The sequence below is a fragment of the Jaculus jaculus genome, chromosome 14 (genome assembly GCF_020740685.1).
Source record: "Jaculus jaculus isolate mJacJac1 chromosome 14, mJacJac1.mat.Y.cur, whole genome shotgun sequence".
In the NCBI taxonomy this organism is placed as follows: Eukaryota; Metazoa; Chordata; class Mammalia; order Rodentia; family Dipodidae; genus Jaculus; species Jaculus jaculus.
Window position 1 is genome coordinate 70,423,860 of NC_059115.1, and position 18,132 is coordinate 70,441,991.

General features: G+C 40.0%; 1 protein-coding gene across 4 annotated transcripts in view; it reads left to right on the top strand.

Annotated features, from left to right (window-relative positions):
* Kiaa0825 (KIAA0825 ortholog) overlaps window positions 1-18,132 on the top strand; it is a 427,087-nt gene that overhangs the window by 196,029 nt on the left and 212,926 nt on the right. For all 4 annotated transcript variants that reach the window (XM_045133785.1, XM_045133788.1, XM_045133787.1 and 1 more), the window contains 3 exons: window positions 988-1,147; window positions 5,207-5,365; window positions 7,624-7,718. In XM_045133785.1, coding sequence (XP_044989720.1) covers window positions 988-1,147; window positions 5,207-5,365; window positions 7,624-7,718 — 414 coding nt within the window. The remainder of the gene's footprint in view (window positions 1-987; window positions 1,148-5,206; window positions 5,366-7,623; window positions 7,719-18,132) is intronic.

Consider the following 18,132-nt stretch of genomic DNA (forward strand, 5'->3'; position numbering starts at 1 on the left):
GCTGATTACATCACAGTAAATTTCATTTAGTCTGGCAAACAGTGGAAAACCATGAGTATTTCTACAAATGCTTAGGTTGCAAAGTCTAACATAATCTAATATCAGTTATATTGTGAATTAGTGTCATATGTATGCTATTTGCTGACTATCAGATTTTTCGTGGTATATTTTGAGATGTTGAAGTTTTTTGTGATCCATTTCTAGTATGCAAATAGTGTTCCAAATCAAGACAAAATACAGGGATTCCTTGAAGAGAACTATTTTAGGACTGTACCTAAATGTACTTCAACATTTTTTGAAAGTAGGATTATTAATATACCCCTTTCTCTTGAAAAATAATCAGTGTGGTAGTGTCAGCCAAATATTTGTTACAAGCAAGAAGCGAGCTGGGGAGCATACAGTTTTAAAGGGCAACAGGTAGCAAAAGCTAATTGAAAGTACTCAGCAGTGAGCACAGGCCTCCAAGTGCCCAGCCTATGTTCAGCATAATAAGCTCCCCCATTTGACATTTTAATTAGTCTTTAATGCATCCTAAGACAGTGTAAAGAGGAATTTACAAAAGACAGAATACTAAAGCTATTTCTAGCATCAAAAATACTTTTTTTTAATCCTCAAAGAGAAAATACAATTTATATCTTTCATGTTCTTCAAAAGAAATGTTTTGTTTTCATCCCTTGATTATAGCAATTTCAACAATTACAGTAATGGGAAAATGTTTTATAGATAGGAATATAAGTGCAATAAACATATTTGAAATGAAAGATTCAGTTGTTGTTGTTTTTTTTTTTTTTAAAAAAAAAGCTTTTCAGTTGCTTCATTCCAAGGCACTATTTATATGAGCCGCAGTGGTTTGGGAGGCTTACCTATGTGAACAAAGTCTTCATGGGCACTTCGAATATGAGATTTATGTCTACTCGCCACACTCACTGTCTCTGATTATTTCCCTTCTTCGCAGTTCTGATACACATTCGCTTCCTTTGTGTTTAGTGCTCTGGTGACAGTGGAGGAAAGCGCAGGCCTAGAAGAAGGAGACGCTGCTCTTGAACTGACTGAGCAGAAAATCAACGCAATGGTCCTGGATCTCTGCCACCACCCAGGTGGCAGCAAGTACCTGAGGCAAATTTATCACATCATGCAGCTCAATGAGGTAGGGAAACGGCCTTTTTACCGAGCAATTAGGTGTGTACTGGCCTGAGGCAGCATCTGCTGGCAGCTAAGGGTTAGTCAAGGAGGTGATAATGCTTCTTAAAGTCAATACCAAACTCAATATTGCATTATTAATAGAATCTAGTCAGCCCCGGCTGTTCTGCATTTGTACAGAAAAAAAAAAAAGCTTCATGAAACAATGTAGGTTTTATTTATATGATTCAGACACTAACATGCCTCATAAACTCAGTTCAGTTCTAAATTGTTGAGATGAAAGGTGTAGTTTGGGAATTGTGTCTTTGTGGCCTGTTAAGCTGCCGCTAAAATCTGGTATTTGGAAATGAAGGATTTTCTGAAGAAAGACGTGCTATTTTTTCTGAAAGCATCATTCTTGTGTTGGAGTTATAGATTACATATATAAAAACACGAACTACAGAAAATTACTAAAAAAAATTTTGGAGTAGCCTGATAAACACAAGAAAGTTCATTAATGCACAAACCATGAATAGAACCAATATTATACCTGTCCTTGTATGCTGTGAACTTTTCTAGAGAAAATATGAATAGTAGTTACCCAGATATTCACTAAAATCAGGTTTTTATTTTGATTTGTATCTGAATTAGAATGGCTGGCATATCTAAAATTATGTTTATGAATAGTAAAAAATTGTATAATATAAATAATGTGAATATCTATATATATGTGTGTGTGTGCATATATATATATGCACACACACACATATATAGTTTTATCTCAGTGGTGTAGGACTTTAAAACCATACATTATTAATTGGTGAATTAAAATTTCTATGACATTTAAAAACCAAGTTGTATAAAAGTTCCCTGAACCAGTGCCTGAGAGTTTCTTCACATGAATCTCACAGCGCTAATCAAAGAGGTCATATGCAGGTGACGTTATGTGTTCGGTGGTGACTGGTTGCCAGCCTGCTTGGAGTTTCGACTAAGGAAACTGAGGAACTCCTGCCTCTGGCTACCTTAAAGGCCTCCCTTGCAAAGTCACGTTCCTCCGTGGTTTATCCATTTCGTCATCCAGCTTTTCCAAAGCAGCTGTGTGCTACAGTGTAGTTTCCCTCACAGCCCGGTTATGTGACCCCACAGTAGCTATTAGGATGGGAACAGCTAGAATACATACATGGCCAAACTGACAAAAATATCAGTAATTATCAAAAACCAAAGTCATCAAAAAAATTAAGGCGAGGGCTGGAGAGATGGCCTAGCAGTTAAGTGCTTGCCTGTGAAGCCTAAGGATCCCGGTTCGAGGCTCGATTCCCCAGGACCCACATTAGCCAGATGCACGAGGGGGCGCATGCGTCTGGAGTTCGTTTGCAATGGCTGGAGGCCCTGGTGTGCCCAATCTCTGTCTCCCCCCCCCCATCTGCCTCTTTCTCTCTCTGTCGCTCTCAAATTAAAAAAAAAAAAAGATTAAAAAAAAATTAAGGTAAGTACAGTGTGTTAGTCACCTTATACGTTCTTTCGTCCAGAACTTGCATGACTCAGGGGCAGGGTCCTGAATAGGGAGGCAATGAGATCTTTACTGTGTGGCCACCAAGTTTTGATCAATGAAGTCAGGTTATGATTTTTTCTTTTGTTACATCTTCATATATATTTACTATTAAGGGAGTGCCACTATATCATAAGGGATATTAAGTATTGAGAGGTCTGTTCTACAGAATGAAGCATGCAACACAAAGAAAGAGGTGTAATGTTAGGTGAGGCTGAAGGAGAAGCAAGTACAAGACTTCTGCTGTCTGGCTATTATAAAACCATCAACAAGAAAGTCAGATAATGCAAGGATTACTAAGTGACTTGTACTTGTGATTGCTTTAAACATGACACATCATTGAGCCATCGTTGAAATTGTACTATAATAGATATTTGTTTTCTTGATGCATATGTATTGTTCTAGATGTGCTACAGTATAGTACTTACGAAGTCAGACCACTTATATAGGCATAGTCCTGCAGAGAACGTGCTTGGGGAGATGGATTTAAAGATTTGAGATGAATATAAGAAATCCAACTCATAAAAAGTACTTATATAGGCATAGTCCTGCAGAGAACATGTTTGGGGAGATGGATTTAAAGATTTGAGATGAATATAAGAAATCCAACTCATAAAAAGTACAGTCATAGCTGAGGTCCCAGCCCTGAGCACAGATGAGAGACTAGAACTATATCTTTTTGTGGTCTTCAGTGTGATAGTTGTCACACAGGTGAAGCCTTCCAGTGGGGGAAGGAGAGAGAGAGAAGGGATTGTAGATAAGTAAACAGTGGTAGAAATAGAACAAATGGAATTTAAGAAGCAAGAAAACATTCTAAAGAAATAGTCCTGATTAAGTCTGATAATAGCATTAAAAGAGCAAAGACTCTCATTTGTTTGTATAGCCCAGGATGGAGCCAGACTGGCAGTGTTCCTTCCTCATCCTCCCAAGAAGGAATCTTAAAGAAGCAGATTTCAAGAAGTCGTATTGATACCTACCAGTGCAACAGAGAGATCGACAAGAGAGAAAAATGACATTTTGTTTACAACCTGAAACACTGCACTTTTTCTTCTATTGTTTTTTTGTTTTGAATAGTGAAACAAGTCAAAATATGGTTACATAAAGGAAAATCAGTTAAGAAAAAATAGCCAAAGCAAAACATTTTCCCCAATAAAGTAACTTTGTTTCTTGTAATTTTTAAAAATATTTTATTTGCAAGGAGAGAAGAGAGAAGAAGAGAGAGAGAGAGAGGGAAAGAGAGAATTGATCTTCCTAAGAGGTTCTATGATGAGCAAGTTTAAGAAATGACTATTGCTGTTAAGCATAGTGGTGCTTCATGTAAATCCAAGATTCCCTTCTACAGTGCACACAGTGAACAGCCATAGAATTGTAGGCACACATGAAAGTGCACAGTGAACCAAGAGCAGATGTGTGGCTTCCAGCCCCAACTCTGCCACTCACCCCATGAGCCCTCAGACTGGTCCCTGACTTTTCAGAGCCAACCATCGAGTCTCCTGTTGGGCTAGAGTTTCCGAAACGTCCACGTGCTTCCCTGGGAATCCCTGCTAGTGGGCTGGTTCTGACTTGGTGACAGCCGAATTTCTACTTTTCTAACAAGCTCCCATGTGAGTCTAATTCTGCTGCTCTGTTCACAGGAATCTAGGCAGCAAGTGTTTTCAGATGACCCCTGAAGCTCTTTCCAACTCTAAGATTGTGAAATCTGTCCTAACCTTAATCCTAGGTGGGCAAACATGCAATGTGTTAAAACCATAAGAACCTTTATTTTTATTTATTAAATGACTTCTTTAATACCTAGCATCTGTTAGTTGATGGCCTTCTTTTATAGTTATTTTGATTTGTTATCTTCCAAAGAGAATCCCATAAAACAGATTAGGATTGTTCACCTTAATTTTTTGATGGGTAGAAAAATAATAAACCGTAATGCAGGGGAGTGCCTTTCTTTGCCCAGGAGTGCATTGGAAGTTGAAAAATTAGAATTATGTATTTTGAGTTTCTATAGAACCTGGGTATTTTCAGTCCACAGCAAAGAAATGAAGTGTGTTGTAGGAGCTTGTACTATGAATAATCCTGAACAGAATGAGACTCCTTGCAGTAAAATATCAGAGTACTTACTGCTCAACTGAGCCCAGAGTAGGGAGCAACCTAATGCTGAATGAATGAATGAGCAATCTTGTAACTGTGCATAATCGCATCCTGGAGTTCGTTCTGGCAACCAGAGCATGCTAGCACACACACTAGTGATGAGACGATGCCACTTAAAAAGACTTTGACCTAGGAACTGCTCATTCATCATATGAGAATTTGCTAAATGTTCTTTTAATCTATACAATTCATTATGCAAACCTATTTTTTGATAGGATTATTGCAATAACGGTTGGTACTCTGCTGTGTATCTTCTGAAAATGTATTCTTCCTGAGGCATGTAATATACTGAATCTAGCAAATGTGCTGAATAGGTAAATTTGGTTGTTGATCAGTTTATTCTTAAACAGAAGGTACATTTCTCATCATCCTAACCTGCAATTTTTTTCCTTGAAGGAATTTTTAAAAGAACAGCTGTTTTCTATGACTGGTTCAGAGGAAAAGCCATTACCCACCCGACCTTTAGAGATGACCTTGAAGAGTGTGAAAGATCAACCTTCTGTCTTTAACCCTTTCCATGTGTATAAGGTGTTTAGTGAAAACATGCTAGATCAGGTATGTGAAAACTAAAGTGGTAAATTTATTTTAAATGTATGATTTCTCTACAAAAGATACAGAAAAAAATGCTCTGTTAAAAGTATTTTAGCATACCTCATAAGGGCCCCAGCTGAAACTAATAATAATTGGGGAAACATACAAGAATGCTATTTTCTTTGTGAACCAAGAAGGAGATGGACACAGAGAACAATCAAATTCTACCAAACAAGATATCCAGAAACATGGAGGCTCCCAAGCCCTCATCACTGAAACAGACCTAAAATGAACCAAACATGGCTCAGAGAAATTTGCAGAAGAGGGGACGGAAAGAATGTCAGAGCCACACGTTGGGTCATGACACACAAGAGATATTTTCCTCTACTTATAACTGATGGCTAACCCCACAATGCACGACCATATACTCCAACAAGGAGAGTCCTTGTGGATGGGGGAGGACAGGGAAGTGGCTAACAATGATACCAACTTGACTGTATTTGCTGAATACAAAAATAAAAATAAGTAAATAAATATTTTAGTATTTTACCTTATTTCTTTTTAAATTTTTATTTTATTTATTTATTTTGGGTTGTTCAAGGTAGGGACTCACTCTAGCCCAAGCTGATCTGAAATTTACTATTTAGTCTCAGGCTGGCCTTGAACTTACTGATTCTCCTACCTCTGCCTCCCCCAGTGCTGGGAATATTTTACCTTCTTCCTGTTTGTCAAACTAACTCCTTTATTTGGTCTGTAACATTCAACTTTTGACCAGGTCAGTTTGCCATAGGCAGTGGAAACATTTGTTATATGGAGTCCACAGAAGGTCCAAAGAACCAGGAACTTTGTAACATTCTTGCCTCCATTGTCACTCCTTCCCCTCACTCTAATATACACATTCACAAAACATCTTCCTGTGTTTATGAAGGCATCAGGTAAATAAGAAAAGCATTTTAAATGAATTATTTATTAAATGGTAGAGCACTAAGCTTCTAATATAAGTGATGCATTTGCTTTTTATAGCCTTAGACCCATTTCCAAATTTCAAATGAATTCACTAACGACTTCAAAGCCAATATATTTATGATAAAGTCAATATGATAAACACCACATATTTAAACAAGCCTGATCATGGCATTATGATTCTGCAAGTTTCAATATTACATGAAAGATTATCTTTCCACCAAAGGACTTGAAATTTAAAGTTGCTTTTGCTTTGTTTGCTCTCTTGCTGTTTTTGTTTTTATTTTCCTTTTCTTTCTTTCTACCGCTTAAAGCTTCTGACAGACAATTTGAACTAGCAGGGCAGAAGAGAAGAATGAATTGATGCAGAGCTCTGATGAAAATAAGAATTAAAACAATGGTCTAATTCAGCATGCAGATAATATTTTTACCATGCCCGTTAGAGCTCTCGTCTACATTCATCAATACTGTAGTAGAGTAAGACCTTCAAATGCTGACAAGCTAGGGCTGAATTCTCCTGCTCTGTGACAGCGGTGTAGTGCTCGATTAATCAGCAGGTGACAAGGGATAGCCCTTGTTGGATTCTAAAGATCAGCCTGGACTCTTATAATCCTAGTGATTTTATTTTCAGGAGAATAAGCATCTGTAATACTCTGAAACTTAATATGTAAGAGATTTTATTGGCTGCTTTCTTGTATTGTGTGTTATCTTGCTCCAAACCACAAGTAATTATTGCTGCTGCTAAATTATCCTTACTTTATTTAAATAAAGAGCATGTTTTATTGAGTTCTGAATTATGATATTATTCTTTCACAGCTATTTTTCTCCTTACTGTGCTGTGAAATTATCCATTAATGAGGGAAAAGAATCACTTATGTTATTTATACTTGAAAGTCCTCACAATTTCCTCCTTTACAACATTTTCTTAACCAAAAAGGCAACCCTAGTGTCGCACTCTCATTGAGCCGTGTCTTAGAATTTGAGTCCTGGCACTTGCAAGTTTTCTTAATAGTTCTCATAAGAGTCTCCCTCCCAAAGAAACTTGTTGGACAAATGCCATTAGCACATGGAAAAGTAACGACTCAAGAATTGATTTGTATTTTTATAAATAATGACTACATCCCCAAATGGATTTATAAATTAATTGCCGTCTTATTGGAATAAGAGCCTTCTTCTGTGGACGTGGTTGATGTTATCTGTCTAAGTCCCTCTTCTGGACCCCTCCTTCTTAGTTAGTCTATCACAGCTGGGGCTGTCATTTGCTGATCATATTAACTCTGATTAATAACCAACAATAGTGTCCTCTCATTTATCAACAGTCAGCCACCTCAAAGTGGAGCTGGAATTGGTCAAACTTGCTGCCAAATTATTTAGGACTGGATAAGATGACCTTCAGTATACTACTCAAAAACAGGTAAGACAATTGGAGATTTAGGAGCTCTGGTGAGGGGAAAAGTGTGTGTGTGTGTGTACACGCGCACGTGTGTGTGTGTATGTGTGTGTGTATTGGGAAATACGAAAAAAATACATTGGCTGTGTAATATCTTTTATTTCTACCTCTTCCAACTGCTCATCTTAAAAATGTATGTCTACAATTATATGTATATCTATATTCTAAATTCTGTTTTACATAATGAGCATATACACAGTTTGTTTTCAGGATAAAAGTAGTTGATATTAGCCTCAATTTTCAATATTTTTGACTTTCAAAGTTATGAACCCCAAGAGTGAATGGCTTCAGTGCCATTAGCTAAATATACCTTTGTTTACAGCAATTTTATGAATGCATGCAAAATAATAGACCAAATGAACTAGTCTAATCAGGAAAAATTATAAGTAATCCTGTCATGACTGAACTTTTTACTTTTGAACCAATTATTTTGACACTGTTTTGTTATACCTCCAGTTGCATATTATTTTACATACATGTGTACACATATCACATCCATCCACACCATTATAACCCAAGAACTTGGCAAAAAAGATACCTGTTAAATTTTGGTCAATTAGCAAGCTTTTAAAAATACCTGTAAATTTTCACTGAAAACCCATAAGACATAAATTTTAAAATTCAAATTAATCACATTTTCAAATAAGACACATATATATTAGACTATTATGTTATCTATTTGTTTGCTTATAGCTAAGTATGAGTTCTTTGCTAATTAATTTTTTGATGTCTTTCCAGTTCTTGTTGCAAATGCATTGACTATCATTTTCCCTGAAAGAATTTAATGACAATTATACAATAGAATTGCCAAGTCATCCTTGAGAAATCTAAATACATATGTTGCAGTCAGGTTCGCATTGCTGGCAGAAATCACCCATAGAGCAGTTTGTGTATTATTTTGGCTTAGATACTCGAGGGGAAGCTCTGTGATGACAGGGGGAAATGAGGGCATGAATAGAAGGTAGATATCACCTCCTCACCAACATTGGGTAGACAACAGCAACAGGATAGTGTGCCAAACACTGGCAAGGGTAAACTTGCTATAATACCCATAAGCCAACCCCCAACAATACACTGACTCCAGGAAACATTACTTCCCAAATCTCCATCAGCTGGGGAACCTAGCATTCAGAATACCTAAGTTTATGGGGAACACCTGAATCAAACCACCACATTCTGCTCCTAGCCCCCATAAACAGATGTAACCATACATGATGTAAAATAAAATGCGTTCAGTCCAACTTTAAAAGTCTCCATAGTTTCATCAATCCCAATGATGTTCAAACATCCCTGTAATTCAAGGTCTTTTAACTGAGCCGTAATATCACAAAATCCAAAAAACCCATAATGGTGCAGATTAAACATTCACACTGCAGAAGATGGCATTGGCCATAGAAAAGAAATATTCAAACAATACAAGATTTAAAACCAGGGCAAACATCAAACTCTGTAGCTCCAAGTCCAACAACTCTAGCCAATGACAAGTCTCCAAGTCTTATAGTTCTAGCCAGCAACAAGTCTCTGGACTTCCAATTCCGCCCCTCCAGCTAGGCTACTCACAGTCCTGGAAGACATCGAGACCGGCAGCTTTTCTTAGCAGCCATCTCATGGTCCTGGCATCTCCACTGGGTCCCCGCTGTAATCCATGGTTCATCCTTACAGCTCCATCAGGTCTCCATGCAGGCAATCCTGCTTTGCAGTGCCCATGGCCATTTCCAAAACAGAAGACCATGTTGCAAATTCGATGGCTCTTTCTTTCCTGCATTTGGTATACTCCATAACACCTGGTAGGGTGCCAATTTGTTAATCCAGGAGGTAATAAAGCAGACTTTGAAGAACAGGACACTCCTTTAAGCATTCAGGCCCCCTCAAAAGAGTCTACATTCTTCCTGTTGTCCCAGTGTGGGTCAGCTGGCCCAATCTCAATGGTTGTAATCGCTCAAAAAATTGTAGCTGAATGAACAGCAGTTTTGGCCCAAAGATTTCATTTCAAGGCCATGTCCCTCTGCCCACACCAGTCCATTTCTGTGCAAACAACCCTGCACAAGTTCCCAGAACACAGACATGGCAACAAGTCTGTTACACAAACTGCTTCAAGCCCAGTGCAGACAAAGCTCTTTCTCACCCTCATAAGCCAAACCTCACAGTCCATAGTTCTTACTGCATTTGGGTCTTTCAACACTGACCAGAGTGGTCTATCAAGCTGTACTTATAACACTGCAAGGCATCATTAGTCAAAGATATCAAATCTTTCCACATTCCCCTTAAAAATCAGCACCAAAAGGCCAAAACCACACAGTCAGATTTCAAGCAGCAATGATGCCACTCTTGATACCAGTTTTACTATTGTAGTCAGATTTGCACTGCTGGCAGAAATTACCCAACCAAGAGCATCTTGTGGGAAAAATAAAGGTTTATTTTGGCTTACAGACTTGAGAGGAAGCTCCATGATGGCAGGGGAAAACAATGGCATGAACAGAGGGTGGACATCACCTCCTGGCCAATATTAGGTGTATAACAGCAACAGGAGTCTGTGCCAAACACTAGCAAGCAGAAACTGGCTATAATACCCATAAGCCCGCCCTCAACAATACACTGCCTCCAGGAGGCATTAATTCCCAAATCTCCATCAGCTTGGAACCTAGCATTCATAACACCTAAGTTTGTGAGGGACACCTGAATCAAACCACCACAATATTTTGAGAATATTTTGAGAAACTAAAGTACTTCCCAAACCAAAAGTTTAAAATCCCCGGCACCTTTCTTGCTAATAAAAGCTGTATCTTAGACCTGTGGTCATAATGGTATTCCTGTATTTCACCATTGAACTAAGCTCACTTTTCCCTTCAGTATCAAGCTGAACAAATGAAAAGCTTACTCAGAAAGGACAGAGCCTTCCCCCACCAAGCACTCGGTACCCTGCTTGTACGCAGTGTAGGGCACAGATGCTCTGGTCCCATCCCAAGGGTACTTGGAGACATGACCTGAGCTGGAGTTCATGGAGAAGAGGCCAGGTCCTCTGTCGAACCTATAGTTATGTGGTGTATGCATAATGTTAAATGTCTAGCTAGAAACAAAATTTGAAAGGTAAGTATTTTTTCTCTTTGGAAAGTTCTGCATCTATATAGATTAACTGGAATATATTTTACTAATTTTTCTTCAGTTTTGAATCACTGTTTCTAATCCACCAAATGGTACTGTAGGGTTGATACATCCTTCAAAACTAACTGCACTGTATGATATTCACTTCTAAGGGAACTTCCGTTTTCACTCAAACTGTATATTGTTATTTTGTTTAATAACTTTAGCTATACTCCAATTAGGTCACTAGCTATTAAAGTCTATTTCCCTGAGATATGTGCAGGAGTAAATGGGGAAACAAAGGACCTCCTGAAAATTTAGCCAGAAATAACAGGTCGAAATAGTTCTCTTGGAAAAGGCTCATGAATTTTTAATATAAGAAACTAGAATCTCATCTTAATAAGAAACTTAGGCTTTTTTTAAAGACTGGCATGAAAAGCATTCTGAAAATTACCACACACCTCAAGCTAACCTTCACCTTAACCCTACCTTACTAAGAGGAAAGACACCTGAGAGTGTTTAATATCTTTTATCACATTCTCATTCATTTTAAGAAGGTTATTTATGAATTTTGATTGAAATTGAGCTGGTAAGGAAATGGCTTCTGTTATTTTTCTCTAAAACATTCCCTCTCTCTCTCTCTCTCTCTCTCTCTCTCTCTCTCTCTCTCTCTTTCAATCTATCGGAAAATGCTGTGTTTTTGTTTTTAAGTGAAGATTTGAGTGTTTTGATAACATGGTTATATGGAAGATAACATGTTTGAAAATGATACTGAAGAACATTGAGGTTTTAGAATGAGGGGTACATAAGCCATCCAGCGTCTGCAAGGGATTTCTTCTTACCTCTGACGGTGGTCTTTGATGGTAGGCAAAGCCAAAGGTGGGAATCCATAGCAGCACAGCTGAGTATGCTCCATTCTCTCCCCCAAACTCACTAAACAAGGAATTTTTTTTTACATTTTTGCTCTTTTCTTGGTATTAACCTTGATATATCTCTACATTGTGCTTACGTGTAAGAATGAGGATGTAAAGATTGTCATAATGTTACAAAGAGATGTGAACTAAGTATACGATATGGGGGAAAAAAGTTCTGGAGAAGGGAATTATTTTGATTCACCCCTAAAGATCCTTGTGTTTGGTGTCCAACTTCTGTGCAACCACCAGACAACTGTGGGCTTACTCTCCAGAGATTCCTCCCTCATTAATGCATAGAACAAAACAGACATGAGAAAGTGGGATTCCTGTGTTTTCAGGAGCTTATCTTTGACTTTAGATTTCCATTATGTCTAAAATGTAGCTACTTCATGGAAACTGTTGACACAATGAAGGATGTTAAAGAGTTTTCAAGTTGAAAACACAATACTTTTTCAGGAAACAGTAATGTAGCTGCAGTGTTAGTTCCATCAGGTAAGGAAACTGTAATCTGTTTAGGGTTAGTTGTGGTACTAAGAATATAGCTTAATTGAGTGCTTACTTGGCATGTACAAGGACCTGTCCTCAATCCCTGCTATTGAAAAAAAAAAAAAAATCACCTAGAAATGAAGCCCCAGACCACCATGTATATAGAATTTAGCCCAGGCCTAAATCAATAGTGCAGGTTAGGATACATATCAGGCCAGAGACCAGGCAGTGGGTCCTCAGGTATGGAATACACAGAGGGTACAAAAGGTCAAGAGGCCATGGGAGCCATGAGGAGATAAGAGACTCAAGAACTGAACACTCGAGGGACATGTGCATTGAAGAGAAAAATCTAGGTGCTGCAGTATCTGTATGCAATAGCAGAGTAAATCTTGAAGTGGCTGCCTCAGTCCTTGGCAGGAGTGTTTTCTCTGCACCCCTGCCTGGCTTTTCTCAAAGTGCTTACCTCCAATTCATGATCCTGTATGTCATCTTCTTCAGGTCCTTTGGATTCCCTAATTTATTTCCCATTTTAGGGCCTTGGTACTTGTAATTCCCTCCCCAGTTCACATGCCTGCCCCATCTCCATCTGGGAAAAATGCCTTCTGTAAGTGCTCGTGCCTTACCTCCCATCTGAGAGGACACCACACGTCACCTTACATTCTAGTCTGTGGTGTTTTCTTAGCAGACTTAGCACTACCTGAAATCGTTTTCAAAAATGTATTTAGTTTCATGTTTGTAAGTGTATATATGGGCAAGCCGGGGTTTCTTGCCCACTGCAAATGCACTCCAGACATGTGTTCCACTTTGTGTCCTGGCAAATCACTTTGGGTGCTGGCAAATCAAATCAGGGCCAGTAGAATTTGGAAGCAAACTCCTTTAACCATTGAGCAATCTCCCCAGCCCCACTACTTAATTTTAATTTGTTATTTCACTCTTACCCCTTAGAGTAAGTATAAACTCCAGGAAATCAGCACCTCACCTGCCTTATCTTGGCGGTGATGCCAGTGCCTGGCACAGCTTTGGGTACACAGTGAGCGCTGAGTGGTACTGAAGGAAGGAACAAAGAGTAAGAGTGCATAGAACAAGTTGGCTCCTGACAGATGAGCATAGAACATGTTTTCTCTAAATGTGATGTTTTGTTAATGGCCATGTAGGTACAAGAAGTATTCTCTGTAAAATGGCAAGTAAAAAAATTACATAAATGCACATTTATTCTCTTCAAACATCTTATATCTTCAAAGTTTGGATGAAAGTCAGACTAGTTAAACTCTTTATGTCTAAAATTGTCTAGGGGTTTTAAAAAAATTATTATTGCACACCAGGTGTGGTGGCGCACACCTTTAATCCCAGCCCTTGGGAGGCAGAGATAGGAGGATTGTTGTGAATTCAAGGCCACCCTGAGACTCCATAATGAATTCCAGGTCAGCCTGGGCTAGAGTGAGACCCTACCTCGGAAAAACAAAACAAAAAAAAATTATTATTGCAAATTTAGCTCAGATTAAAAAGAATAGAAATCTGGTCTTTACTTTTAATTCATTGGTCCACTTCTGGCTATCATGCTGTCCCCAACAAGTCTGTTCTTGACTGAGATTCGTAAGTCTTTTGATTGGGTTTGTTTTTTAAATGATACAAAAATGGGAGGCGAAAAATTTAAGATGGAGTTAGCTGACAACAGTACCCAACCCAGCATTTTTAAATTAATTATGAGTGATTTCTGAGGCATTTGAAGAAAAGGAAGTAGCTGAGATATTAAAAAGCGATTCTGCTGCATTCTATTAACAATAGAATGTGTTTCCACTTTGAAAATTTGTCATGAAAGAAGATGCCATAGAGGTTTGGAAAATCAAGTTATATCAGTTCTACAGTTCTGCCTTTGACACATTAGAATAAGCATAGTGATTATATGTTGATCTTTTGAAAAAATCAAGGTCCTTCTCACTGTTTCTTTTTGTTGTTGTTGTTGTTTTTGTTTTCCAAGGTAGAATCTCACTCTAGCCCAGGCTGACTTGGAACTCACTCTGTAGTCCCAGGATGGCCTTGAACTCACAGCAATCCTCCTACCTCTGCCTCCCAAGTGCTGAGATTATAGGCGTGCGCCACCATGCCCGGCAGGACTTCTCACTGTTTCTTACTCTCCTATGTTTGCTTCAGTTGTCTCCTGTTTTAGAATAAACCCAGGCTGGTGTGAGCGGGCGATTATGTTCTCAGGAGAGTTCTCCTGAGGAACAGTCCTTTCCTTCTTTCACAACAGATCTCCAGATTGCCATCTTGATATTGTTTTCCTTGTCACCAGAGCAAATTTATGTCGTTACTTTTCTCTTTCTTTACTCAGACTTATTCCCAAGAACTGTGGTGTTGAAAATAATCTGCGCATACAGTTGAGTGCTATGCCATTTTAACCATCTAAATATATTGCGTATGATTTTGGCTTCGAGCTGAGCAAACACAATTAAATATGATGGCAAGAACAGCAGGAGGGGTGGTTGTGGCAGATTTCTAGCCATCAATTTGGGGCCTTTCCAGGTGGACAATAACTGTGTGTCCGAGAGGAAATAGAGATTAGCAAAACCAAAAATAAAATGTGTTATAAAAGAGCTGTTGAGCTGTAAAGTTGATTGTTTGCTGTCAATACTAATAATTACCAAAGCACCTTACTGTGTGTCAGATGGCAGTGGCGTGCCCTACGGTACGTAGACAGTAGGAGTTACTGTCTCTGGCCTCGAAGTGCACTTTCGAGTGACCGTTCTCAGGCAGGGCTACCAAGAGTGCAGTGTTTATGGTGGCTCGCGGCAGTAAATTCCTGGTACAGTATCAGGTTGCCTGTTATGGAGAGGTGGGCTTAAGGAAAAGGGGAAGCTGATTTTACGAGCACACTCCCTTCAACCGTTGTGTCCATTACATACACCACGACATTCACATTAGAGGCTTGGTGGTGGAGCTCCCTAGAAAACTCAATTGCTCCCACCTCCCCCAAAAGGCTTCAACCGCAATGATTCTCAGCCGTCACTTGATCTTCTTAAACAGAAGCCTTCCCTCCCATCCCAAATTCCTATAGTAGCATGGCTTCCCCCCACCCCCCACCGAGATTGTGTGATGTATCTTTAGGATTTATAAATTTAACATTCTGATCCTCCAGATCTTTAGAGCTAAAGGATTTGGTGCATGAACCAAGAAAACTCTTAAATACACCCTGTTTCCTGATGGGAACCATCTATGTCTATTGTCCTTCGTGGTATATAAAACATTTCCACACGGATCTCCTTTGACCCCCTAGCAACCATGTAATGAAAGACAGGTATGAGGGAAATTGCCAAACATTAAGTAACATGCCCAAGGTCATCGATATTCAGTGGCAGCTGGTACTCTAAAGGAACATTTCCAGCTCTGTGTCTGGTACTTAATCTATAGTACTCTACTCCTGATCAGGATATTGTTTTGGTCTTTTTTTTTTTTTTTTTTTTTTTTAATTAAGAACATCCTTTGGGACTGAAGAGATGGCTTAGCAGTTGAGACACTTGCCTGTGAAGACTTAGGACCCAGATTTGATTCCATGTTACCCATGTAAGCCAGATGCACAAGGTGGCACATGCATCTGGAGTTCGTTTTCAGTGGCTAGAGGACTTGGAATGCCCATACTCCCCCCTCCCCCGCAATACACTGCCTTTCTAATAAATAAAATTTTTTTAAAATATTTTTTATTCATTATTTATTTATTTATTTGAGAGCGACAGACACAGGGAGAAAGACAGATAGAGGGAGAGAGAGAGAGAGTGGGCGCGCCAGGGCTTCCAGCCACTGCAAACAAACTCCAGACGCGTGCGCCCCCTTGTGCATCTGGCTAACGTGGGACCTGGGGAACCGAGCCTCGAACCGGGGTCCTTAGGCTTCACAGGCAAGCGCTTAACTGCTAAGCCATCTCTCCAGCCCTAAAATATTTTTTTAAAGAACATACTTTTTATGGCTATATCATGTATTAGCACCATCTTTTCCCTACTCCCTGCCCCATTCCACTGGGGGCCCTCCTCAGTGGGGTTGCTCGTATTACCCTGGTCAGGCTTTTATTAGCTCTATATTCCTCACAACAATATACTCACAAAGACAACAGAAAAAATATTTTTGCTGCAAAGGGCACCATTTCAGTGATTTACATGCCCATAACTAACCACAATCCTGCAGTAATCTTGTAAATGATTATTACCGTAACTTTTCTGGGTAAGGAAACTGAGGCTTAGAGGCACAGAGCCCTGCGTGCTGGTGGTCAGATTCTAATTCAAGTCCACGTTCATAACGTCTTTCCTAGTGGTACTATAGTCATGTGCCGGGTGACGTTTTACTCAGCTGAGGGCCACATACGTGACGGTCTCATACGACTGACTTTACCACCCAGCCGCACGGTGGCCACCTCCGTTTGGGGAAGTACGTTCTGCTGTCTGCACAGTGACAGGATAGCCTGATGACCCACTTGCCAGAACGTGTCGCCATCGTCACCAACACACGCGGGCACTTCAGTGCTGCGCCATGACGTTCACACTCCTCGCAGTGTTGAGCTTCGGTTGTGTGTCTCCTCCAGTGCTGATGTTCTTCTGAAAAAGCACCTCCCTTACCGGGAAGACTAAAGTCACCCATGTGAATTTCCCAGAGTTCCTTCTTACATTTCAATTCTTTTTCTTCTGTCATGTTCAGTCTCTGGGGAAAGAAGCCCGTCTTCTATTAAAACCAGCAGAGGTTAGCTGGCTACTTAGCCTGGGGGGCGGAGGGGCAGAGGGGCCGCTGAGGGCTGATTGGACTTCTACCGGTAGATTTGAGAGCATCAGAGAATCCGCACGACCTGGGTAGAGAGCTGCTCAGGGACGTTACTAACACTCAGGTGGAGCGGCAGGATAATTAAAAGGAAGGGCAGCTGTACCGGTTACTTTCCCTGCTGTGAACAAATACCTGACCAGAAGCAACTTAAGAAAGGAAAAGCATTGATTCAGCCTGCAGTTGTTTTTTTTTAAAATATTTATTTATTTATTTATTTGAGAGAGACAGACACAGAGAGAAAGACAGATAGAGGGAGAGAGAAAGAGAATGGGCCCGCCAGGGCCTCCAGCCTCTGCAAATGAACTCCAGACGCGTGCGCCCCCTTGTGCATCTGGCTAACGTGGGACCTGGGGAACCGAGCCTCGAACCGGGGTCCGTAGGCTTCACAGGCAAGCGCTTAACCGCTAAGCCATCTCTCCAGCCCAAGTTTTGAAGGGAAGCTTCATGGCAGGGAAAAAACAAGGCGACAGGACGTGGAACACGCTTGTCACGTCGGTTTACCTATCAGGAAGCAGAAGGCCAACAGGAAGTGAAGCCAGGTTACAAAACCTCAAGGCTGCCCTCAGTGACTCGCTTCTTGACGCCAGGGTCCTAACGGGTCCACAGCCTGGCCAAAGAGTGCCATCGGCTGGAGACCAGGTGTCCAAACAGACGGCCCTGTGGGGAACGTTTTTCATTCAAACCACAGCAATGGCCAAGTTAGACACTGTGGATGCACAATACATTTCTGAGGAAGTGAAGGGCTCAAAAAGCCTTTTTTTTTTTTTTTTTTTTTTTTGGTACAAAAGTAGGTGCAGCAATTTGAAGATAATGTGAGCAAAGTGTTCTTAAGGTCTATAGGTGCTGTAGAGAGGGGGGTCAGGAAGCTGTGTTAGGAACTTACGGGTGACTGGGTCCCTGAAAGTAAGAAGCAGGAATGTCTTTGGGCCTCTCGTTGCAGTTTCTACTTTGTTAGACATCAAGTGATGGCCTGACTCCTTATCTCTTGCCTAAAGGAGCTCTGTTTTTCCATAAACAACCTGGCCCCTCCTGGGAGGAAGGTCTTTCCTAAGACTTAAATCTAATCCTAACCTTGTGGTTGGTCAAGCTGAGAC